The 25,319-nt window shown below is 38.3% G+C and overlaps 2 protein-coding genes across 2 annotated transcripts; one reads left to right on the top strand and one right to left on the bottom strand.

Moving 5' to 3' along the window:
* The first annotated feature begins 8,303 nt into the window (after positions 1–8,303).
* rbp4 (retinol binding protein 4, plasma) lies at positions 8,304–11,608 on the top strand. Its single transcript, XM_058061632.2, has 6 exons — positions 8,304–8,414; positions 8,502–8,607; positions 8,676–8,812; positions 8,898–9,004; positions 10,399–10,611; positions 10,709–11,608. The coding sequence occupies exons 2-6, from the start codon at positions 8,506–8,508 to the stop codon at positions 10,750–10,752; spliced, it is 603 nt and encodes a 200-aa protein (XP_057917615.2). The 5' UTR covers positions 8,304–8,414; positions 8,502–8,505; the 3' UTR covers positions 10,753–11,608.
* An 810-nt stretch (positions 11,609–12,418) lies between these two features.
* On the bottom strand, positions 12,419–19,284 carry cep55l (centrosomal protein 55 like). The gene is made up of 11 exons (XM_078788713.1): positions 19,171–19,284; positions 18,583–18,795; positions 18,369–18,476; positions 17,202–17,357; positions 15,584–15,637; positions 15,257–15,508; positions 14,871–15,064; positions 14,668–14,791; positions 14,524–14,595; positions 13,589–13,714; positions 12,419–13,506 (listed from the first exon to the last, which is right to left on the bottom strand). Exons 2-11 carry the CDS (start codon positions 18,769–18,771, stop codon positions 13,291–13,293), a joined length of 1,491 nt encoding a protein of 496 aa, XP_078644839.1. The 5' UTR covers positions 18,772–18,795; positions 19,171–19,284; the 3' UTR covers positions 12,419–13,290.
* Positions 19,285–25,319: the final 6,035 nt, after the last annotated feature.

The following is a 25,319-nucleotide window of genomic DNA, read 5'->3' as shown; positions in this document are numbered from 1 at the left end:
ATTAGCCGTTTGAGTCAAGCTAATATTAATATTAGCATAAACTTTAGCATTAGCATAACCTCAATTATGAAGCCAAAGTAGGAAAAAGGTCTTTTTTGTATTTAAATTATTATGTTAATTAAGCCTCATTGGAGGGAAGTTAGTCAATTTCTACAGGCTTAGAATTAGCTTTAGCATTAGCACAATATTAGCATAAACTTTATCATTAGCATAACCTCAATAAGTAGTAAAACGTCTGTATTTTGTATTTAAATTACTATGGTAATTAAGCCTCAATGCAGGGAAGTTAGTCAATTTCTACAGGCTTAGCATTAGCTTTAGCATTAGCACAATTTTGTATTTTAGCTTTAGTATAGCCATGATGCTATTGATGCTGTATTAACGTTGATACTTTAGAGCATAATATTGAGTGACGATTAGCCGTTTAGGAGTCACACTAATATTAATATTAGCATAAACTTTATCATTAGCATAACCTCAATAAGTAATAAAACGTCTGTATTTTGTATTTAAATTATTATGGTAATTAAGCCTCAATGGAGGGAAGTTAGTCAATTTCTACAGGTTTAGCATTAGCTTTAGCATTAGCACAATTTCGTATTTTAGCTTTAGTATAGCCATGATGCTATTGATGCTGTATTAACATTTATACTTTAGAGTATAATATTGAGTGACGATTAGCCGTTTAGGAGTCAAGCTAATATTATTAGCATAAACTTTAGCATTAGCATAACCTCAATTATGAAGCCACAGTAGTAAAACGTCTGTATTTTGTATTTCATTGGAGGGAAGTTAGTCAATTTCTACAGGCTTCGCATTAGCTTTAGCATTAGCACCATTTTGATTGACAGAGTAATTTAGCTTCAGTATAGCCATGATGCTATTGATGCCGTATTAATATTTTAGAGTATAATATTGAGTGACGATTAGCCGTTTATGAGTCAAGCTAATATTAGCATAAACTTTAGCATTAGCATAACCTCAATTATGAAGCCACAGTAGTAAAACGTCTGTATTTTGTATTTAAATTATTATGGTAATTAAGCTTCATCGGAGGGAAGTTAGTAAATTTCTACAAGCTTAGCATTAGCTTTAGCATTAGCACAACTTTGACTGACAGAGTATTTTAGCTTTAGTATAGATGATGATGCTATTAATGCTGTATTAACGTTGATACTTTAGAGCATAATATTCCAAGCCGGCGCTATTTTTTGGAATAATAATTTTATCATTTGAACTTATGGAAAGATTAGCTTATGCAACCCTTTGTTTTTAATTTGAGAGTATTACTAAATTAGCCTCAAATCAGCCTGAGGCAAAGTCATTCCGAGGAATTTAGAACTTGGAGAACTTTCAATAAAGTGTCGTTTATGTGCGGGAAAAATGTTGAAATGATTAATCATGGGAACGCACACAGAATTTGGACGTGTTGCTTAACCCAGGGGTCTCAAACTCAACTTACTTGGGGGCCACTGGAGCTCTGGTCTGGGTGAGACTGGGCCGCATCAGGTTTAAAAAAAAAACAAAAAACGCATTTATTAAAAACAAAAAAAATTAAAAAACTTCACTTTGGTTCCAATTTTCTACAAAGAAAGCTCTGATAAAACATTCCACTGTTCTCAAATATTTTAATTTTTTTTTTCTACACAAAATAAGATGAAAAATAAATAAACAAATAAAGAATAAAGAAAATCAATCAGTAATAAATAATAATAATAATAATAATAATAAAACGGCAAATAATAAAAACTTAAGAAACCACATATAGTTGGTGGGTAGACAAATTATTTTTTTCAGATTAAAATGAACAAAGCATTATTAGAGCCCTGTAGACATGACAAAACACGACTATAGTCACATTTATACTCTTTTTATTTACAATATATTGCGCAACTGCAGGGTCTTGAGACACATGCTAACTCGCAAACTAGAGAGCTAGCGACCTAAACGGTAGCCTTCAAGTTATTTCCTTTCAACTTAAATAGCCAAAAACTTACCACTTCCACACGGATAGGGAGGATAACTATTAACAGTTATTTAACCTTTAACATCAACATGAATCAAACGTAATAATTTTTTCTGGGTACATGATACCATAGGCGGGGGCCTCAAAGTAGTGTCCTGCGGGCCACATTTGGCCCGCGGGCCGCGTGTTTGAGACCCTTGATCTAACCCATTAAGGATCGCATTTTGCCATATGTGCTACTAGAACCGTTGAAGGAATCGCCTATAAACGGACGGTCAGGAGGTGTTCACTGTGGCATAATCAAATCATCTGTCCTCAGAGTGGAAATGGAGCAACTAAAACGGACTTTGGGGCGTCTGAGACCTAAACAAAGATGGTGGGCTATTATTAACTGCACTGTGCACTTGCGTCTGCTTATAGCTTTCGGCTGCCTGGCACAACAAGCAAAGAGTTCCTCTTTAGTTTACGTAGGCGTAAAGCAGGCATTAAGCCTGCGAGATCTGCTAAAAAGGTGTGGGTGGATGTGAGGACGAGTAAATTAGAGCGGCCTCCAAAGTTCACACATAAAAAGGTGACAAGTCAGCCTGAAAGCCCCCCCCCCAAAAAAAACCCTAAAAAGATCATTAAAATTAATTCACATGTGACTTTATTGACAAAACAAAAGTCTGCTACCCGAAATCTGCTATAAAAACGATCCTATGTTCATATTCGGTTTTATAACGGCACAAAAAAACGCACCAATTTTGTTACATGTAAACCATTCCAAATATAATTTTTTATTTTTCTGCATGCTTTGAATGGGAAAAATTTTATTTAAAAAAACTGTAGTCCAAATCAAAATGTTTGCAATGTTATGCTAATTTCAAATCAACATCCTGTTTGTAAATGTGCTACTTTATATTTAAGTCGTTATTCCGACAAAATGTTGTAAATTATTACAAATTATCAGAATATGCATTCCAACGATGTTTGTAACGGCACAAAAATAAATTGTTACATGTACACAATTCCAAATATAAATTTTTATTTTGCTGCATGCTTTGAGTGGGAAAAATTTGGCACCCTCTAGTGGACAAATTTTATTTAAAAAACTGTAGTCTAAATCGAAATGTTTACAATGTTATGCTAATTTCAAATCAACATCCTGTTTGTAAATGTGCTACTTTATATTTAAGTCGTTATTCCGTTGTAAATTATTACAAATTATTACAAAATACGCATTCCAACAATGTCTTAAACTAGCTTACATGACGCTAGCTAATGCTACTTTGTGTTTTTTTTTATTGTTTTTCGGCTTTTTTTTTTTATTCCATGTTCACACTGGATTCATCGCGGCTGAATCCAATCCTGATCCGATCCGTTTTGCCGCAAAGTACCATATTTTGCTTAATTTTTTTTTTACCCCGAATGTGACACACTTCTTGCTACAACACAATAATGATGCCTTCAGGAACCGGTAAACAAAGTATGAAATCTTAACGATTGAGAAGGTTGAAGCATAAAAACATTGTCGGTACAAATATGTTTACATTTTACGTGTATTATTACAAATGTATAAATTATTACTGGTTTTATATGTGAATGAGATTTCTGTGGAAATATTGTCATATTTCATATTATAAAAAAAATGTCGAACCAAAAATCTGTTATTTTTTTAATGTTCACTCACAAATTGTGTGCTGTCTCATATATTAAACTTGTATATTGTTATGACACTAAAACCCTCCCCCCCAAAAAATACCATCTCAAATGCATATGGTTCACATTAATGTATTGCATGTAACCATGTCTTCCGAGTATGAAATAATAAAAAGAACACAGTGTAACATTAAAAAAAAAAAACACGTGTGGCTTGCGTAACCTGAGGCCCACCAAATGAAGAGTGGCTGGAATGCGGCCAAAGGCAAGCACAATGTTTCACAATCATAAAACAAGTTTTGATATATATAACTGTATGCTTCAGTCTATTATGCAATACATATCAACTTTCTTTATAGTTTTGCTAGGAAGCTAGCAAAAAATTATTAGGATTTTAATGGACTCGCATTAACTAGCATCAAAGCTAATGTCATGTTTGTTGTACAAGTTAGAATACTAGTGTATAATATTACACTTATTCTTACTCTGATCATTTTTAACTTTTTTAATTTTTAAGACGGTAGGCAGCAAAAATATGAGTTATAGTTCAGAGAGACAAAAAGGTCAAGAGCAAAAATGAAGCATGCAATGTGAAGACAGGACACGGCTTGACAAGCAAAACATCTGACTGGGGAACAGTGGAAGTGGAGTGGTATATAAAGGCCTAATTGCTGATGGGCAACAGGTGTGCAGACCAGGGGAGCAAGGCAGGCAAAGGTGAACTGATTCTCCAGCCAATCAAAAAAAACCAAAAAAACATTTGAAACTGAACGGGTATTTTCAGGACGGTGACCTTGTTCATTCCGTCCACAGCATAATATAATCAGAGAATAATATTTTTTTAATAATAATATTATCATTTGAACTCATGTAAAAATTAACTTGTCTTTAATTTATTATTATGAGACAAAAGGTCAAGAGCAAAAATGAAGCATGCAATATGAAGACAGGACAAGGCTTGACAAGCAAAATATCTGACTGGGGAACAGTGGAAGTGGAGTGGTATATAAAGGACTAATTGCTGATAGGCAACAGGTGTGCAGACCAGGGGAACAAGGCAGGCAAAATTGAAGTGACTCTCCAGCCAATCAATAAAAAAGCATTTGCAACTGAACAAACTGAACGGGTACTTTCGGGACGGTGACCTTGTTCATTCCGTTAACAGCATAATATAATCAGAGTATAATTATCTATAATTATCTATATTTTAGCAGTTTTAATTTATGTCAAAGGTCGTATTGCTGACCCAGTTTTTTGTCTGGACGACCTTCTCACGGTTGGCCATAATATAGATTATGGTGCATGGTTTGTTTTTATGCTAGGGTCATATTGCTAACCCAGTTTTTCCTCTAGATCAGGGGTCTCAAACTCAATTTACTTGGGGGCCAGTGGAGCTAGGGTCTGGGTGAGACTGGGCCGCATCAGGTTTTCCAAAAAAAAAAACCCCAAAAAACGCATTTATTAAAAACCAAAAAATTTAAAAAACTTTGCTTTGGTTCCAATTTTCTGCAATAAAAGCTCTGATAAAACATTCCACTGTTCTCAAATATCTTACTTTTTATTTTTCTTCACAAAATAAGATGAAAAATAAATAAACAAATCAAGAATAAAGAAAATCAATCAGTAATTAATAATAATAATAATAATAATAATAATAATAACAATAATAATAATAATAATAATAATAATAATAATAATAATAATAATAATAATAATAAAATGGCAAATAATAAAAACTTAAGAAACCACATATAGTTGGTGGGTAGACAAATTATTTTTTTCAGATTAAAATGAACAAAGCATTATTAGAGCCCCGTAGACATGACAAAACACGACTATAGTCACATTTATACTCTTTTTATTTACAACATATTGCGCAACTGCAGGGTCTTGAGACACATGCTAACTTGCAAAAACTAGAGCGCTAGCGACCTAAACGGTACCCTTCAAGTTATTTCCTTTCAACTTAAATAGCCAAAAACTTACCACTTCCACACGGATAGGGAGGATAACTATTAACAGTTATTTAACCTTTAACATGAACATTAATCAAACGTAATAATTTTTTCTGGGTACATGATACCATACAGCATCCATATCAAACTTGCGCGGGTCCGCACTAAAATTACACTTTCATATCAAGGCGGGGGCCTCAAACTAGTGTCCTGCGGGCCACATTTGGCCCGCGGGCCGCGTGTTTGAGACCCCTGTTCTAAATGATCTTCTCACGGGTGGCCATAATATGGATTGTGGTACATGGTTTGTCCTTATGCTAGGGTCATATTGCTGTCCTGGTTTTTCCAGTCGTTCACTCAGGCGCAATTAGGAAAGGTGTGAATGTAGTAAAATGTGCATGTAGTAAATATTACAGTATGTATATATTATTAACTCATGCCAGAAGTAGTATTTATTGCAGCATTCTCATCCTGTAAAAGACGTACTTCTACTCTGATAAGAGATTCCAGTGGTCATAGTCTGCCCTGGATGGTCAGACTTCAACATCACTTAACGTCAATAAAGGAAAAAAAAAATCCAAGATAATCAGTTGTAGGTCCCGATTCAATCAGTCCAGGAATCAAACTTCTGACACCAAATAATTGTGGAAATAATTAATCATCCTAATTAGGAAATTCCTGAAATAAATACAGAATCTAGGCAGTTTCACTTGCCATGTTTACATGAGATTTTCCTCTTTCCGAATGGAATCTTTCCGAATGACGTACATGGAAAGGAATATTCCAATCTCCTGTCTACATGCAACGCTATAATCAAACGGAATAATCAATGGGGAATGCGCAGTAAAACGTAAACAACATCACGTGATTCATCGAAGTATTTCCTGCATTTATTTGTACCCAGCGTCATAAGCCATTAGCTTCATTGCTAATCCAAAGCAAAACAGGGCGGGGTAACAATGTAGGGTACCAGTATGGGGGGGGGGGGCAAAATCATGTTAATTGTGTCCGGTGTGCACTCAGCTTTAAGCTGTCATTTCCAACATTAAACTTTGGTATCAAGGTGGGGGCCTCAAATTAGCAGCTCGCGGGCCGCAATTGGCCCGCGACCCGCGACTTTGAGACCTTTTTTTTCTAAAAGCACTTTTAAACTGTCTACATTTCAGCATTAAGGCTTGATTTAAGACAACACGCTTCCAGTGTTCCAGATTATGGTATAAAAAAAATAATATTTGGGTATCAAATGATGTTTTCAGGACCGTCTACTGGTACTTACTGGGGAGGCAGACTCCGAGAGAGAGTCTGATTAAACAATCGCATCCTGGTTGGTGTATGTATATGAAGAGCTTGCAACCAAAAGGCGCTAAATCCATTTTTACTGAAAAATCAATGATTTTTAATTATGCACATATCAATCTATTTGGTCATTAAGTCTATATTGCAAATGAAAGCGCTATCAATATAGGTCATAAAAATGCATGCTATAAAAATCCTGCACACACCATGTATTTTATATATTTTTTTAAATTAATTTTTTTTTCGGATTTAGCGCCTTTTGGCTGAAATGATGGATTTAGTGCCTTTTGGCTGAAATTACGGATTTAGCGCCTTTTGGCTGAAATAAATTTGAAGTCACCTTTAACTTCTTCAATGGCATTGTTGTAAAAGAATGTAAGGTGCTTTAATGTGCTATGCTAATAAAATAATCACAACACAGAAGCCATTCTCAACATACAATACAAAATAATTATTATTAATTAAATTAATAAAAATGTTATTAAAAGCAGTGCTCATATTTGACTGCACCATGAAGGTGACAGTGACAAAAATCATCTCATTACAAATTCTTTACATTGTATGTTTTTTAGTACAAGTAAAATAATGTTTGCCTTTTATGGCGTTAAAAAAAAAACGTCCATGTTACAGAATACTGTAAAAACACAATTTGTGTTCTCCTGAATTGCATAACATACTGTAACTATCATACTTACGTGTACTTAATGTACACAAACAAAACAGGATGCGTACTGATACCGGCTTTCTGTATGTGCAGTGCCAATTGTATTCTTCTCTCTGATTGGTCAGATTATAAATAGATGGGAAACTTGGGCCAATCAGAATAAAGAATAAAAAAAAATGATTTAGCTCCTTTTGGTTGAAATCTGAAATGGAAATAGCGCCTTTTGGTTGAAAGCATAAATTTCATATCACTTTTTTTTCATATTTTTTAAAATGATTTCAAGACCAAAATATGTGATTTGGATACACATGACAGAGGTCTATTAAACTTATGAAAAACATGCAAATTAGTGAAAATTGGATTTAGCGCCTTTTGGTTGAAAGCATAAATTTCATATCACTTTTTTTTCATATTTTTTAAAATGATTTCAAAACCAAAATATGTGATTTGGATACACATGACAGAGGTCTATTAAACTTATGAAAAACATGCAAATTAGTGAAAATTGGATTTAGCGCCTTTTGGTTGCAAGCTCTTCATATGAAGACACACCCGTAAGTCAACAAAAGGAGAGCATTATACTATGAATATTTCTGTCGAAAATTTATGAGTTTTTCCTTCTAAAAATATATATATTTCTCAGTAAGTTACCAGTACGGGGGGGGGGGGGGGGGGTCCTGAAATCGATCTTTTTCCAAATCTCTTTGCACTGCTGGGAGTTGTTTTCATAACACGAACATGAAAAAACACGTTTGGGTCTGCAGTTATGTAAATGAAAGAGTTAGGGGAGGTTCATTTTCTGCAGGAGCCATTATGCAACAGCGGAGCGGTCCAAGAGTATAAAAGCCCCTGAGCGGACGAGGGGGGAGCACATCTGCGGGAAGCGGTTAACAAGGTACGTATTGATCTTTTTTTTTTTTTTTTTTGTACTTTGAAGCAATTAGGATTCCTTAAAGATAACAGTGTGTGTTCCTGTCGGAAGCGGAATGCTGCGTTGCGCGGTGGCTCTGTGTCTCCTGGCCCTGTCCTGGGCTCAGGACTGCCAAGTGTCAAACTTCCAGGTCATGCAGAACTTTGACAAGACCAGGGTGAGCTCCATGGATGTTACGCAATCCTCGGAATTGGGTAGTGATTAATCATGTCCCGTGTTATGTAGTACGCAGGGAAATGGTACGCTGTCGGAAAGAAGGATCCGGAAGGTTTGTTCCTCATCGACAACATCGAGGCGCAGTTCACCGTGGACAGCGACGGCGGCATGAGCGCCACAGCGTCGGGCAGAGTTGTCATTCTCAAGTGAGTTCCGGCCAAAATGGTTGTGTTATTGCTGTCCGCCCCCCAACCCCCCCCTACATTCCAATGTCCTCTTTCTGCCCTACAGCAACTGGGAATTGTGTGCCGACATGATGGCCACGTTTGAGCCGACTCCCGATCCAGCCAAGTTCAAGATGAGGTACTGGGGAGCGGCGTCCTACCTGCAAAGTGGAAGTAGGTCCAAACCTCTAACTCCTGTATGGATTGTTGACAAAATGATTGAGAAAATATGAAATATAAATATCCTTAAAGTTGATAACTCTTGGAAAATTTGTTGCAAAAGCCCGAACAAGTCATGTTTTCCGACAATCTTTCTCAAATTTCGGGCTCGTCAGTCGCCCAGTGACATTAGCTTACATGACATTACCTTAACACTGCATGAAGTCATGCAGACATTTCTCCCATTCCATGTGGAAGTGGTACGTTTTGTCTTCTTAATTTTAGAACAAATAAATCCGGGCTAGCTGCACGGTTAGAGCGCAGGGCACACAGCTTGGGGACCCGGATTCGATTCCCTGCTCGGGCATCTCTGTGTGGAGTTTGCATGTTCGCCTCCGAGCGTTTGTGGGTTTTCTCCGGGTACTCCGGTTTCCTCCCATATTCCAAAAAACATGCTAGGTTAATTAGTAATGATGTAATGATGTAAACATTGATGCGACATTAGCTTACATGACATTACCTTAACACTGCATGAAGTCATGCAGACATTTCGCCCATTCCATGTGGAAGTGGTAAGTTTTGTCTTCTTAATTTTAGAATAAATAAATAAAAACAGTTAGAGCGCAGGCTACACAGCTTGGGGACCCGGATTCGATTCCCTGCTTGGGCATCTCTGTGTGGAGTTTGCATGTTCGCCCCCAAGCATTTGTGGGTTTTCTCCGGGTACTCCGGTTTCCTCCCACATTCCAATAAACATGCTAGGTTAATTAGTGACTCCAAATTGTCCATAGGAATGAATGTGAGTGTGAATGGTTGTTTGTCTATATGTGCCCTGTGATTGGCTGGCTGGCCACCAGTCCAGGGTGTACCCCCGCCTCTCGCCTGAAGACGGCTGGGATAGGCTCCATCACCAGTGACACTCATGAAAATGAATGAATAAAAATGTCTGTACATGTACTGCATATATAGCTACAGTACTACAATAAGAGTATTGTGCCACATCAACCTAACAATACACTACCAATGTATGATGCAGAATATTAACCAACTACTATGCAAGCTCAAAAGACTCAGTAAGTGGTATGAATTGTGAGTGTGAATGGTTGTTTGTCTATATGTGCCCTGTGATTGGCTGGCTGGCTGGCCACCAGTCCAGGGTGTACCCCGCCTCTGACCCAAAGACAGCTGGTCTAATACAGGACTGACTCTTCGGGTTCCAAGGATGAAACTCCGGTTTGAGGATCATAACACTCTGTAAAACTGACTCTGGTTTTCATCCATGGACCTTGGACGCATGGAACTTTACTACGAACCTACTAAATATTTGGGTCTGAAGTTTCGAGTTTCGGTTCTAGGTGTGGAATCAGGTGTGTGATTTTTGTCTAAAGACGCTTTTCACCTGTTCACAGATGATGACCACTGGGTCATCGACACCGACTATGACAACTACGCCGTCCACTACTCCTGCCGCCAGATAGACGTCGACGGCACCTGCCTCGACAGCTACTCCTTCATCTTCTCCCGACATCAGACGGGCTTGAGGCCGGAGGATCAGCCCATTGTCACCCAGAAGAAGGCTTCTGTGTGCCTGCTGGGCAAATATCGGCGCGTGTCGCATAATGGTGAGCCAATTGGATTGTTTTTTTTTTGTTTGTTTTGTTTTTAAACATATCTGAATACTCATTGCTGCTTTTTTGCCCCCCGATCTTTGCTTCACAGGCTTCTGTGATAATAGTAATAACCACCAAGGGACGCCTTCTTGAAGAACCCACCAGCAGGATTGTGTGCCTAACCTTCCTTTGTCATCTCAGAAAAAAATATACTTGTCATTGATGGAAAAAAAATACAATACAAAAACAAGTGGAAAAATAATAACTGTAATAACTCACTGTTGAGAAACATTTCCTAATATGTTTTTTTTTGGAAAGTAAAAGTGAAATTTCTGATGTGCTGAGTTCATAAAAAGCCGTTGGGGGGGGCAGGGGCAAGGGGGGTCTTCAAAAATGTTTTTTCTTCTTTTGCGGCAAAACACCAAAGTTCTGCCTCTCTAGCTTGTTATTGAGTCAGTCATGTCCCGAATGTCTTGAAAGGTATTATTATGTAGCGCTGCATCTCCCCATCACTTATAGATGCTACACTGTAGCCGGATCAGCATCTATTTAAGTTATCACATGAGAACATTTATTCTATAGCTGTGGTCTGATCTATTGAGCAAACACTTGTGCATACAAAAGCAAGTGGAAAAAAATAATAACTGTAATGACTCACATTTCCTGATATGTTCTTTTTTGCAATGTAAAAGTGAAATTTCTGATGTGCAGTGTAGATGCTACACTGTAGCAGGATCAGCATCTATTTATGAGAATGTGACAAAAAATAACAGCTTTCAGAAAATCACCGGCATTAACTTTTTTTAGCGTGGTTTGTTTGTTTGAAATAATCATACATATTAAGTCAAGGGCTTGTTGCAAGTAGCGTTTTATTTCTCTTTTTGTCAAATAAAACATTCATAATGTGTTGGTTCATTCACTTTTTAGTGTGATGAAATATTGACTTGCAAAAGATGCAGAAAAAGAAATTCATGGACCCAACTGAAATAAAGGCAAAGCTTTCTTTGTATTATTATTATTATTATTTTTCAAGCACGGCGGTTGAGTGTTTAGCGCATAATAGACCTCACAGCTAGGAGACCAGGGTTCAATTTCACCCTCGGCCATCTCTGTGTGAAATAAACTCCGGTTTCCTCCCACATTCCAAAAACATGCTAGGTTAATTAGCGACTCCAAATTGTCCATAGGTATGAATGTGAGTGTGAATGGTTGTTTGTCTATATGTGCCCTGTGATTGGCTGGCCACCAGTCCAGGGTGACCCGCCCAAAGACAGCTCAGCTTGTGAGGATAAGCGGTAGAAAATGAATGAATGAATAAAATAAACTTAAACTATATTAGGAAAGCAGGAAGTGAACAAATGTAACAGTTACTGATTGTAAAAGTACCAGATGGAGGTTTTCTGCATGGGTACTCCGGTTTCCTTCCACATTCCAAAAACATGCTAGGTTAATTAGCGACTCCAAATTGTCCATAGGTCTGAATGTGAGTGTGAATGGTTGTTTGTCTATATTGTGATACTGTGATTGGCTGGCTGGCCACCAGTCCAGGGTGTACCCCGCCTCTCGCCCGAAGACAGGTGGGATAGTCTCCAACACCCCAACCCCCACGACCCTCGTGAGGATAAGCAATAGAAAATGAATGAATTTTTAACCACAGCTTGCTAGTCAGTAATTACTAATTTTACTACATATTAATATGCTGGAGCAGTGTCACTTTAAAAAAAAAAAATCCTGCTTATATTATCATCAATGACATATTTCTGCCAACTGGCTTATTGCATTATTTTTGGGCGAAAGCATACAAAAAAAATCGTTATGAAGTCGATCCACCACTTTATTGCACAGTAAACTACAACAAAATACACACAAAGCAAAATTTTGGAGTTCTCCAAAATGAATTTGTAAAACTTCTTTCCCGAGAGTCAAACTGGCGAGGTGGCGACAGGAATAAAGACATCTGACCGAGAGAGGACCGCCGCTAATCCTCTGCCTTAAATAGTTTGGTACAAGGAATTAACTCAATGCAATCTTGTTGCTGCCTCGCAGGGCTGCAAAGGTATGACAAGTCAAGGTGGAGATGGATTTTATCAAGCTGCCTCCATGATGTTGGACATTATTTTTTGGAAATAGTACCAAGGCCGGAATGGAGTGATCTTTATCTTTGTGCCATGATGATTAAAAAAAAAAAAAAAAAAAAGACCATTGCTCAGAGCTTTTCACCTTGTCACTCTCATATACATAGTACATACACACACTATGGGGAAAAGAGTATTAAACTGTGTTGGCAAGTTAGCAAAAAGGTCTGATGATGCTAACTGTAATATAATGGTCATTTTTTTGTTACAGCCTTGAAACTATTCTTCCAAAAAAAAAAAAAGTATTTTCAGGGTTGTGACATGATTTTTAAAAATTATTTGTTTGGCAAAAACAGCGTAATTATCCTTATCAAAGTTATATTTCACCAAAAAGATATTGTCCCATGATGATACACGAAAAAAAAAAATCACCATTGCTAACATTTACAAGACAGATATATATTTAAAAATATAAAAAAACAGTTACCCTAAAAAGAAGGTAGCCCACTGGAAAACCAGCCCAAAGAATAAATAAGACAAAAATAAACACCTGTCTAAAAAAAAAAAAAAAATGGAGATTTCTTTGTCATGATTACGTGATGGAGGTTGAGGGCATTCAGGCCAAGCAGAAGTCGATGTGAGCCAGGAGCTCACGGTGGCGGCTGGTGGGGTAGTGGGCACGACAATTGGGGCACTCCAGGAAGCTCTCGTCCAGGAGGCCGCCCGCTTTGGAGGAGGGCGACGCGGGCGAGCGGGGGTCATCGATGGCCAAGTACTCGAGTTCCAGCTTGTTGTAAGAGCTGGGCTCCGAGAAGCGACTGTTAGGTTGCTTCTAAAAATAAAAACAGGACATGCAAGGTAAGTCAGTTCCTTCATTGGGTTTGGACAGTTTTAGGATTTTGAGCGATACACACAGCGGACTCCAGTTTGGCGATCTGATCACGGGCCTTGCGGAGCTCCTTGAGGACCTTATGAAGTTGGTGCTGGACGCTCTGGCGGTCCAGCTTCTCGTTCTCAAAATCTTTGACAGAGAGCTGGATCTGTGAGGTAAGGGATGGGAAGATAATTTAACCAATGTCCACTTCCTTGTTTAGGCTGATTATGAACCTATAGACTTTGGGTCTATATATGGTATAGGGCAGGGGTCTCAAACTCACGGCCCGTGGGACACTAGTTTGAGGACCCCGCCTTGATATGAAAGCTTAATTTGTTTAATTTGTTTTTTGATTTGCTTATTTATTTTTCCATCTTATTTTGTGTTGAAAAATAAAAATGAACATACGTGACAAAAATTAAATTAATTTTTTTAAAATGAAATTATATTAGGAAAGCAGGAAGTGAACAAATGTAACAGTAAAAGTACCATCTATATATATACACATATCACTATATTGACAGTTACTATGGTACCCATTATGTCATTGGATGGTCATATCACCTCGTACTTTAGTATGTGACAAAAAAATAAAATAAAAGATAAAAAAATTATAATAAAAATTAATTAAATAAATACATAAAAATAAAATGAATAAAAAGCTTGAATTATATTAGGAAAGCAGGAAGTGAACAAATGTAACAGTTACTGATTGTAAAAGTACCAGATGGAGGGGGTAGGATTTAATAAGCTTTGCTTCTTCCTACTCCTTTCGGACATGTGGAACTGTGAACTGATTATGAGATGCATTCAATTGTAATCTGAACATTTTGACTACAACCCACATGGGGCGCTCCAAGATGTCATTTATGGTCATGTGCCGTGCTGTATTTGCATTGTGTGATACATTGCAGTCATAGTACACGGTGTCATAGCAACGGAGTGAATAGAAGTCAAGGTGAGTTGGAGAGTCACCTGCTGCTCCAGTGCCGCCATCCTCCTCTGCTCTTCGTTTTGGCTCAGGAGAGACTTCTGCAGCAGGTTGACCTGCCATGTTGGATAAGTCAACATTAGCGTACGCGCTCAACTCGGGATACCGAAAAACAACTGAAAACCCACTTGAAGCAGAAGTTCGGCAGATCTCTTTCTTTCCTCCTCCAGTCTGAAGTCGGCGCTTTCCAGCTCGGCTCTCATCCTGTCTGCTCGCTCCGAGGACACCTGCCTCTCCTCAGACACGGCATGTCTACATTGAATAAAAAAATAAAATAAATAAAAACAGTATGAGTGAAAGTCTTTTTGTCGTAGGGCGGCAAACGTGGCACCTGTTACTGAGACGCTCCGTCTGCAGCTGCGCCCGAGTCCCCTCCAGCTCTTTGCCACAATCCTTGTACTTCCTCTGGAGGAACACCAGCTCATCGCACTTGGCGTCGAAGCGCCGCTGCAGCGACGACATTTCCTCCTGGAGTTTGGCGACCTGTTCAGATTGGTGCTGCACATCGGCGCATCTTTGAATATTCTGCACAAAACGGATTAATAACTTATTACTGTATTCACTGGAATCCTACAGAGCAGCTATACATGTGAAATCCACATAGAAAGCTTTCTAGAGCTTCCAGAATCTGCACCTATTCCATGATAAATCAAATTTAATCAAACGTTCCGGTTTTTGCGACATTGTCATCCACAACGAATGCTAAGATGGCAGTACCTGCTCCTTCTGCGTTTGGAGCTCGTGCTGCGTTCTTTCAAGCTGGTCTTTCTGCTTCTCCAACTCGTTCACCAGCTGAGCTTCCTTCTCGGAGCGGCCGGAAGCGGCCTCGTTTGCGGCGGCGTCCTGCTGCTTGGCCCCCCGGTTGAGCTGCTGCTGCTGCTCCAGCTCGTGCGTTCGGGCCAGGACAGACTGAACGAAGGCCTCCCGCTGCTGGTCGTACACCAGCCACTGCTGGTTCTTCTCCAGCGCCTGCGCGGAGAAGACACTTTCGGATTTCATACGTGGGATCAGGCATTGAACCAAAATGGGGGCGATAAGACTCACATCTTTCAGCTGGTCTTGTACCAAGGCCAGGTCTGCGGGGGGCGTCTGTCCATTCTAATGACACAATAAAATATAAATGCATAGTGCCAGCTATGGCTGTAGGCAACCTCCTCAATATTGCAATTTATAGTATAAGTTGTCAACAGGGCGGCACGGCGTTCGAGTGGTGTGGTGAGACCTGGGTTCAATTCCACCCTCGGTCATCTCTGTGTGGAGTTTGCATGTTCTCCCCGTGCATGCGTGGGTTTTCTCCGGGTACTCCGGTTTCCTCCCACATTCCAAAAAACATGGAACGACGGAATACGTATGAATGTGAGTGTGAATGGTTGTTTGCCTATATGTGCCCTGTTTGATTGGCTGGCTGGCGACCAGTCCAGGGTGTACCCCGCCGCCTCTCGCACAAAGACAGCTGGGATAGGCTCCAGCACCCCCGCGAAAGTGGTAGAAAATGAATGAAAGAAGTAGTCAGCATCCCCAAGTTTATCTACCTCTACATGCACTTAAAAGTTGCTTTTAAAAGTTGTTTAAAAAAAAAGTTTAAAAGTTGATTTTGCTGTGAAACCCCTGCTAGCTGTATTGTACTGTTTACAAAAAACTACTACTACTGATGCTGAGCTTTCCGCTATTACAACATTGGTTCACTTGCTGCTACAGTATGCTGTGCATTACAAATAAATGACCATGTGATCACTTTTCTTTGGTTAAATAATACAGTTAATCAAAAACAGCATCTCTCCTATTATAATGTAGATTTTTTTGTTTAACTGGCCAGCAATTTATTATATTACACACAAACTGCGTTCCTCTCAACAACCCCCTGTCAGATGCTTCTTTGTATTAGACATCTGTGTACATTTTCTGCTCTTTCGTGACCCCGAGGGGGATGCGTTTCCCCTTACAGGGGGGAAAAAAATCCACGTGTCTGACACCACCCTACATCTCAGCCCCGGTGCGAACCCTTCATGGTGCTGTCACAATAGGCGGGCATCTAAATGATCATCTGTGCGGTGAGGCTGCGTGAGCCCTCTCGGCCTGCAGACGAGCACGGTGAGCTTGTCAACTTTCACCCTGCATGATGGATTTAAAGACACACACACACACACATATATATATATATATACACATCCTCACATACGCTAAGCCAACTAATAGCTTTCGTGCATGCAGGAAGTACAAGAGGGGAAAGGGTATCGGGGTTGGTGGGTCAGATTATGTCTTGTGAGGTTAATGCAGCAACCTGGGAAGGCGGCGAACGGTCAACATGTGATGTACTTCAAAGTCAATTTGTCCAGCACCTTCAACGTAAACTAAACCGCCACCGCATCCAAAGTGTTGTGTACCGTGTTTGAACTGCCAGCAGGAGTCAAAAAGTACACGCTAGTACACAAACTATTAATATTTTAACGTGACAAAAGCGCAACATGACACTACCGGTGTTGCCGTGTGTTTTCATGGTGATGTTTGTTGTGATGGGAAGGGGGGGGGGGATTACACACAGCCTGCCCAAGTCAAACAGTTCCACCTAGTGGCCAGAGCTATAACTGCACATGGTATTGCTGTTAATTAAGTAGACTCTTAAAAAAAATGGAATCACGCATGAACAGATGGAAAGATGTACCCCTGCTTGTGTTTCCAGGGACTGGCAGCGGGCGGAAACGGTGGCCAGCTTGTTTTTCAGGTTCTCCGTCTCCTGCGACAGAGTCTGAAACTGCACGTCTCTTTGCTCCGCATCTTTCCGCCGCTGGTCCAGCTGGGACTGCAGCGCCGCCACCACCTGAAACGGTGCCCATTTAAAGAAGCCATTGAAGAATTGCAAATACAAGACATTTTTTTTACTCACAAATGCAATGTTGTACATAGCAGAATACAGGAAATAGATTTGCAGTGTGCATGTGTAACGGATGCCAAGTAGTAATAGTATCATCTTGGTTAAACTTCTCTACCAGATACAACACAGTGAACTGATAGCCGGTTTGATAACTGCAAGTCTTCATCGGGAATTGTAAAACACAATTATAAAAAAATATATATATATAAAAAAAAAACACAATTGAAAAAAAAATACAAAAAAAACCCAAACACAATTATAAATATATATATTACAAAAAAAAATTGTCCTTCGCTTTTGTCATTTGTTTACGTTCATCATTTATATATTTTCTTATCATTGGAAAAAACTATACCGGTATATAAAAAAATATATATCAGCCAACCCTACTCCCAACGTGATATTTTGTCATAATATTACCATTCTGGTAACATTAAGACAGTTTTCTCAAAATCAATGTTATTGTTGTAATATTTTTGTAATATTATGACTATAGTCTCAAAATGTTTTTTCTCTAACAATACAATGTTATTTTTCTATTATAACGGTACAACTTTTTTCTTAGAATATTTTCTGAATAATACTCCCATAGGGTAGTATTTTGAAAGACTACTTTTCAAATTACTTGTTTGTGTTTATTGCTTATTGGAAAAGAAGGGCCAATATTCATTCATTTATTTAATTTGTACCGCTTAGAAAATGCCTATCCCAGCTGTCTTCGGGCCAGCCAATCACAGGGCACATATAGACAAACAACCATTCACACTCACATTTATACCGATAGACAATGGCAATTAACTTGTGGGAGGAAACCAGCGTACCCAGCAAAAACCCACGTATGCAAACTCCACACGGAGAATCAAACCCGATCTCCTGCTGTGCATGTTCCAAATCATATTTGACTATTTCATAGTTTGACCAAATAATACAAAAGTCGAACTTTTATTGTATACGTGCCTCTCCGCCCTCAGCTTTCAGCTGCTGTCTCACAACTTCCAATTCTTGCTCTTTGACCAGCATCTGTTGATTGTGCCTCTCTCGAAGCGTCTCCAGTGAAACAATCCTCTGAAATAAATCAACATGACACAAAAAAGGCGGTAAGATTGAAATAGCGGAACATGTCACACCCCGATAGCCAATACATTTCACCCCCTTCCCCGACGCTCCTCACTTCCAGCAGCTTGCTTTTGTCCGAGTCGGGTGGTCTGATGTGACGTTTGGCCAGTTCGTCAATCTTTCTCCTAAGGTGAGCATTCTCTCTTTTAACTTTCTCCACTTCTGCCTCTGCTTTGGAGGCCGAGCTGCCAGATTTGAAGCCCAGTTTGGCCACAATGGTGTCTTTTGCGGCTTTAGAGGTCATTGCAGCTCACAGGAGTTGGGCCTGCTATGAATGGAGATTTAACAGTGTTGATATAGGAAACCTATATATCAATATACTATATACCAGGGTAGTATTAGAGCTACAGTAGCATCAGAAGCATAAAATAATCCTTAATAAAACAGCCTCCTTAATATTTGGTATAATAATAAACTCCTTCAGAGTCTGTTTTTACAAAAAAAAATGCATTTTTGTCTGTACACATAAACAAACCGGCTAGCTAACAGTTAGCTAGCTAACCTGTATAGGACGCAAACAAGACATACACCTGTCATTATAAGGTAACAGAACAAAAAGACTAAAATATTCCGCAGGTAGTTCGACCTTTAAAATTAAACCTAGAAAGGCTAATTTTTAAGAAAAAAACACAATAACACTCACTTATGAACAGAAAAGTAGCTTCGATGTAAAAAAAATCCTCCGTCTGTGTGTCAGACAGGAAAACCGTTTCTCCTTTACGCTTCCTGAAGTTTGAATTACGGCGCCGTGACGTCACTTCCGTAACGGGGACGTTGATTTTTAACACCGAAAGTGAGGAAAAAGCAACAAGAAAAAAAACCTGTCAACTTTATCTGATTACATTTTTAAGACTGCATGAGACTTTTTATATTTTAGAGGTTAATATCGATACATTATAAATTAAGTTTCTTTCCCCCATTTGTTTAAACGCTGTTTGTGAACGGCACCGGGCTGCCCGCTACAACAAATGAAGTGAACCCACCATTCTACTTGATAGTCAGGTTATTCTGGCTAGAATGATGTCAATAGTTCCCTTTTGGGCAAATTTTTTACAGCATCTTTTTAAATACACGTCAGTCAGATATTATGTCAATACAGGAAACACATTTATTCCCACTTTATTCATTTTTCACCTTTAATTTGTGTTGGGAGAGCCTCTGCTATTGTGCAATGCATTCTAATACGCTTACAATTCAACCTTATGCAATTCATTACCCATGTAGAAAACATGGGAGTGGAAATTCTTTGCAAACATACAGTATATTATATTGATATAAAGAGTTTTTCATTCAAATAGCAGCATGTTGTGTTAAAAAGAGATATAAAAGGCAGCAGGGTCATGCCCTTATTAGGTGTGTTCATTAAACATAAAAGAAACGTTACATGGACAACGAAATCATCATCTGTATTCTTTCAGAGGCGCTCATAGTAAAACAAGAGCTTGTGTGAGCAATATAAAAGCAGTATATGTCGTATATAATCCAAACAGTCTTTTTGGTTCAGAGGATTTTTTCATTTTCAGCTGAAGGCTGAGTGGGTCTCCTTATGTGCACTTCACTGTTCACTTCTTATTTAGCTCACTGTGGACTCAGGACATACACAGACCCTTTCTGACTGTATATTGTTGGATCACGGGTGGAAAATTACACAAATACTGCATGCATTTGAAACAGAACATGTCTGACTAGGCAACAAAATACACCCCTTTAATTATTGTATTAGTGATTTTATTCCCTGTCCATTGAGCTGCATGCATACTCCATTCCCATAGGAAATAATCAAATAGAGATAATCTGTTCCAGGGTCAAACTGTCACCATGATAAAATGGTAAGATTTGAAAACAATATTTTTGTTACAAAAGACAAAGCACATATAAAAATGTTGGGCAAAGCCACCCACACAAAAAAAGCCAAGCAAGTGAGAAATAATTAAGCCACACAGAATACTAAACCAGCAAGCTAGTACACAAGATAAGACAAAAAACAAAACAAAAAAAAAAATAATAAAAAAATAAAAAACAAACAAAAAAAACTTCAACTATATTAGGAAAGCAGGTAGTGAACAAATGTAATATATATATATATATATATCACGATATTGACAGTTACTATGGTACCTATTATGTCATTGACAAAAAATAAAAAAAATAAAAAAACAAACGAAAAAAACTTCAACTATATTAGGAAAGCAGGAAGTGAACAAATGTAATATATATATATATCAAGATATTGACAGTTACTATGGTACCTATTATGTCATTGACAAAAAATAAAAAAAATAAAAAAACAAACGAAAAAAACTTCAACTATATTAGGAAAGCAGGAAGTGAACAAATGTTTTATATATATATATATATATATATATATATCTCACTATATTGACAGTTACTATGGTACCTATTATTATTTGTCATTGACAAAAAAAACAATCATAATAAACTTAAACTATATTAGGAAAGCAGGAAGTGAACAAATATACTGATATACATTTTTTTATATACCGGTATAGATTCTCTCAATGATAAGAAAATATATAAATGATAAATGTAAACAAACGTGTTGCATAGGGATTCGTAATGATGCCAAAAACTGGAAAAGAAGGCAAAATTTCAAGTATCCACGCAAACAAACGGACAAACCAACGAATACAAATCATTTTTATTCAAGCTTCAATGCCATTTCCCTTTTCTTCCTCCCCACACTGTTTGTGGTTGAGTTTGTGATCGAGAGCAGAACAATTCATTAGCTTTATCTAAGACAAATGTGCACACCACGGAACGGCACGAAGGAAATCAAGTCTGCCATCCTTCAGCGTTTGCCTTGGCAGGATTCGCTTCATTAATTACATTTTGTAATGAGCATTTCTGCCCAACATGATGATACTGCTGGGACGACGGCTGTTTTGTCTGATGGCGAGACAAAAAAATATATATATATCCATCCTCTTAGTCAGGGGTCTCAAACTCAATTTACTTGGGGGGCCACTGGAGCTCAGGTCTGGGTGAGACTGGGCCGCATCAGGTTTTCCAAAAAAAACCCCCAAAAAAAACGCATTTATTAAAAATTTAAAAACCTACAAGAAAAGCTCTGATAAAACATTCCACTGTTCTCAAATATCTTACTTTTTATTTTTCTACACAAAATAAGATGAAAAATAAATAAACAAATCAATAATAAAGAAAATCAATCAATCAGTAATAAATAAATAAATATAATAATAATAATAGTAAAACGGCAAATAATAAAAACTTAAGAAACAACATATAGTTGGTGGGTAGACAAATTATTTTTTTCAGATTAAAATGAACAAAGCATTATTAGAGCCCTGTAGACATGACAAAACACGACTATAGTCACATTTATACTTTTTTATTTACAACATATTGCGCAACTGCAGGGTCTTGAGACACATGCTAACTCGCAAACTAGAGAGCTAGCGACCTAAACGGTACCCTTCAAGTTATTTCCTTTCAACTTAAATCGCCAAAAAAATACCACTTCCACACGGATAGGGAGGATAACTATTAACAGTTATTTAACCTTTAACATGAACATTAATCAAACGTAATAATTTTTTCTGGGTACCTGATACCATACAGCATCCATATCAAACTTGCGCGGGCCTCAAACTAGTGTCTTGCGGGCCACAATTGGGGATGCGGGGATGTGAATCTTATCATTATGGCTCAATTCATTCCAGAATTACAGTAAATAATAAGGTGCATTAAGATATCGCCCACTCAATCCGAGCGGAAGTTTGTTCCTCTGTAATGAAATTCCCTCCCAGCTGCTGCTGAGATATTGCCTTCATAAGAAGAATGGGCCCAATGGACGGACGGACATGAGAGTGGCTGGACAGGCAGCCTGAAAAGTGCACTTGCCGCTGCTGGCACGGAGTCATAAAAAGTAAAAGATCCGATTTGGTTTGTTCAGTCGTGCAGAGATATGGACAGCAGCGGCGATTTATTGCGGTTTTTGTCTTCCGTCTGAGAAGGCACACGCAATAGTGCAATAGTCTGTTTTGATTGTTCGATTAAAGCTTTCGTATGTTTTTGGATTGCAATCTTCCAATTATTTCACCAATATTGAAGATATGTTATTTATTTCTTGACTGTTCTGTTTTGGAAAATGGGTTTTGAAAAAGAAAAAGTGGGATTGTCTACAGTGGAACCTTGGTTAAGGTCGCCCTGGTTTGCATGTTTTTTTTTGTTAATGTCGAAAATGTATGGTCAAATTTTCCCTGGGTTTGTGTAGAACAGAAAAAGTGGGATTGTCTACAGTGGAACCTTGGTTAGTGACCGCCCTGGTTTGCATGTTTTTTTTTTGTTAATGTCAAAAATGTATGGTCAAATTTTCCCTGGGTTTGTGTAGAACAGAAAAAGTGGGATTGTCTACAGTGGAACCTTGGTTAGTGACCACCCTGGTTTGCATGTTTTTTTTTGTTAATGTCAAAAATGTATGGTCAAATTTTCCCTGGGTTTGTGTAGAACAGAAAAAGTGGGATTGTCTACAGTGGAACCTTGGTTAGTGACCGCCCTGGTTTGCATGTTTTTTTTTTGTTAATGTCAAAAATGTATGGTCAAATTTTCCCTGGGTTTGTGTAGAACAGAAAAAGTGGGATTGTCTACAGTGGAACCTTGGTTAGTGACCGCCCTGGTTTGCATGTTTTTTTTTGTTAATGTCGAAAATGTATGGTCAAATTTTCCCTGGGTTTGTGTAGAACAGAAAAAGTGGGATTGTCTACAGTGGAACCTTGGTTAGTGACCGCTCTGGTTTGCATGTTTTTTTTTTTGTTAATGTCAAAAATGTATGGTCAAATTTTCCCTGGGTTTGTGTAGAACAGAAAAAGTGGGATTGTCTACAGTGGAACCTTGGTTAGTGACCGCCCTGGTTTGCATGTTTTTTTTTTTTTGGTTAATGTCGAAAATGTATGGTCAAATTTTCCCTTGAGTTTGTGATCGAGAGCAGAACAATTCATTAGCTTTATCTAAGACAAATGTGCACACCACAGAACGTCACGAAGGAAATCTGTTTTGTTTGATTAAAGCTTTCGTATGTTTTTGTATTGCAATCTTCCAATTATTTTACCAATATTGAAGATATGTTATTTATTTCTTGTCTGTTCTGTTTTGAAAAATAGGTCTTGAAAAAGAAAAAGTGGGATTGTCTGCAGTGGAACCTTGGTTAGTGACCGCCCTGGTTTACATGGTTTTTTTTGGTTAATGTCGAAAATGTATGGTCAAATTTTCCCTGGGTTTGTGTACATTTTTTTGTGTACTTCACCAATATTGAAGAAGATACGTTATTTATTTCTTGTCTGTTCTGTTTTGAAAAATGGGTCTTGAAAAAGAAAAAGTGGGATTGTCTACAGTGGAACCTTGGTTAGTGACCGCCCTGGTTTGCATGTTTTTTTTTTTTTTTTGGTTAATGTTGAAAATGTATTGTCAAATTTTCCCTTGAGTTTGAAACCCAAACCTCCAACACTGTTTGCGAGACTAGCTCCAGAAGAAGTCCTGACCTTAAACCAGCTTGTGGAATTAGCCCGGGAGTTCTAGACGGACCGACACAACCCCTGACTTCCAGCAGCTTTTGGTTTATTAAAAGTAAAATGCCATCCCACAACAGTGCGTGACCAGATTGTTGCGACTGTATGCGTTATTTTTTTCTTGTCTGTTCTGTTTTGAAAAATGGGTCTTGAAAAAGAAAAAGTGGGATTGTCAACAGTGTAACCTTGGTTAGTGACCGCCCTGGTTTGCATGTTTTTTTTTTTTTTAGTTAATGTCGAAAATGTACGGCCGAGTTTTCCCTCTGTTTGTGTACATTTTTTGGTTAGCGTACACTATAATATGGCCCTTGTTTTCTTGTGTTATTAATACTTTAATTCATTCATTAAGTTTCTGCCGCCTACAATCAACAACACTTTTTTGTTACTTTACTTTATTTGCCTTTTATTTAACCTAGAAATGTGTCAGATCATTTTGCCTGACCCTTTATATTGTGCTTTGTATAAGGCTTATATGATTTACATTTTATTCATACAAAAGTCATGTCTGTGGCGATATAAGGAAATCACATTATAGTTACTATACTGATAGGTTACTATTTGAAAAATATTATATAGTTACACAGTTAGTTTTGGAATTGTGTTGTTGCGAGTACAAAAGTTGCACCTTTTGACGGTATTGAACCCCAGTGACAAGACTAAAAACTGATAGTGGACCACTCAAAGGTCAGCAAAATGAGTCTAATCAAAATGAGTTCACTTGGTCAATCGTTCGGGTCAGCAAGTGGAGGAGCTGACATGGCTCACCGTGAGACTGATCCATGAGCCAATACACCCCATCTACTGTTCTACACACACACACACACACACACACCGCCAGCACTCATTAGGAAGCTGTGATTCTGCCAACTTTGTAAATCACCAAGAAACAGATGGTGAATATAATTTAATTATAATTTTTCCTCCCCCCAAATGTCATCCTATCTTGCTCGGTTGTAGTCACTTTTCCAGGTTCCCTTCTAAATACAGAGCGGTGACGTGTGACTTGTCATGCTGCTGTGTAGCTGCAGTCTTTAATCAGCACTACTGGACGGACCTCAAGGGAAGCGTTGTTGCGGTAGCGGCACGTCACATGTGATTCCAGTGGTCTGTTCCGATACGAAGATTCCTCTTTCAGCACTCAAGTGTTTCTTCCGTCTTTTTTCCCCTCAAAAATATTTCTAAAAAAAGTGGGGTTGAAAGTTTTATGTTCAGCGTCGTCTTATATTCACTAATGCGGTACTCGGTA

Source organism: Doryrhamphus excisus, unplaced genomic scaffold, assembly GCF_037039965.1.
Source record: "Doryrhamphus excisus strain RoL-2023G ecotype Guam unplaced genomic scaffold, RoL_Dexc_Guam_v1.1 HiC_scaffold_24, whole genome shotgun sequence".
Taxonomy (NCBI): Eukaryota; Metazoa; Chordata; class Actinopteri; order Syngnathiformes; family Syngnathidae; genus Doryrhamphus; species Doryrhamphus excisus.
Note: the sequence above shows the minus strand (reverse complement) of the source record. Positions and strands in the feature narration are given on the sequence as shown.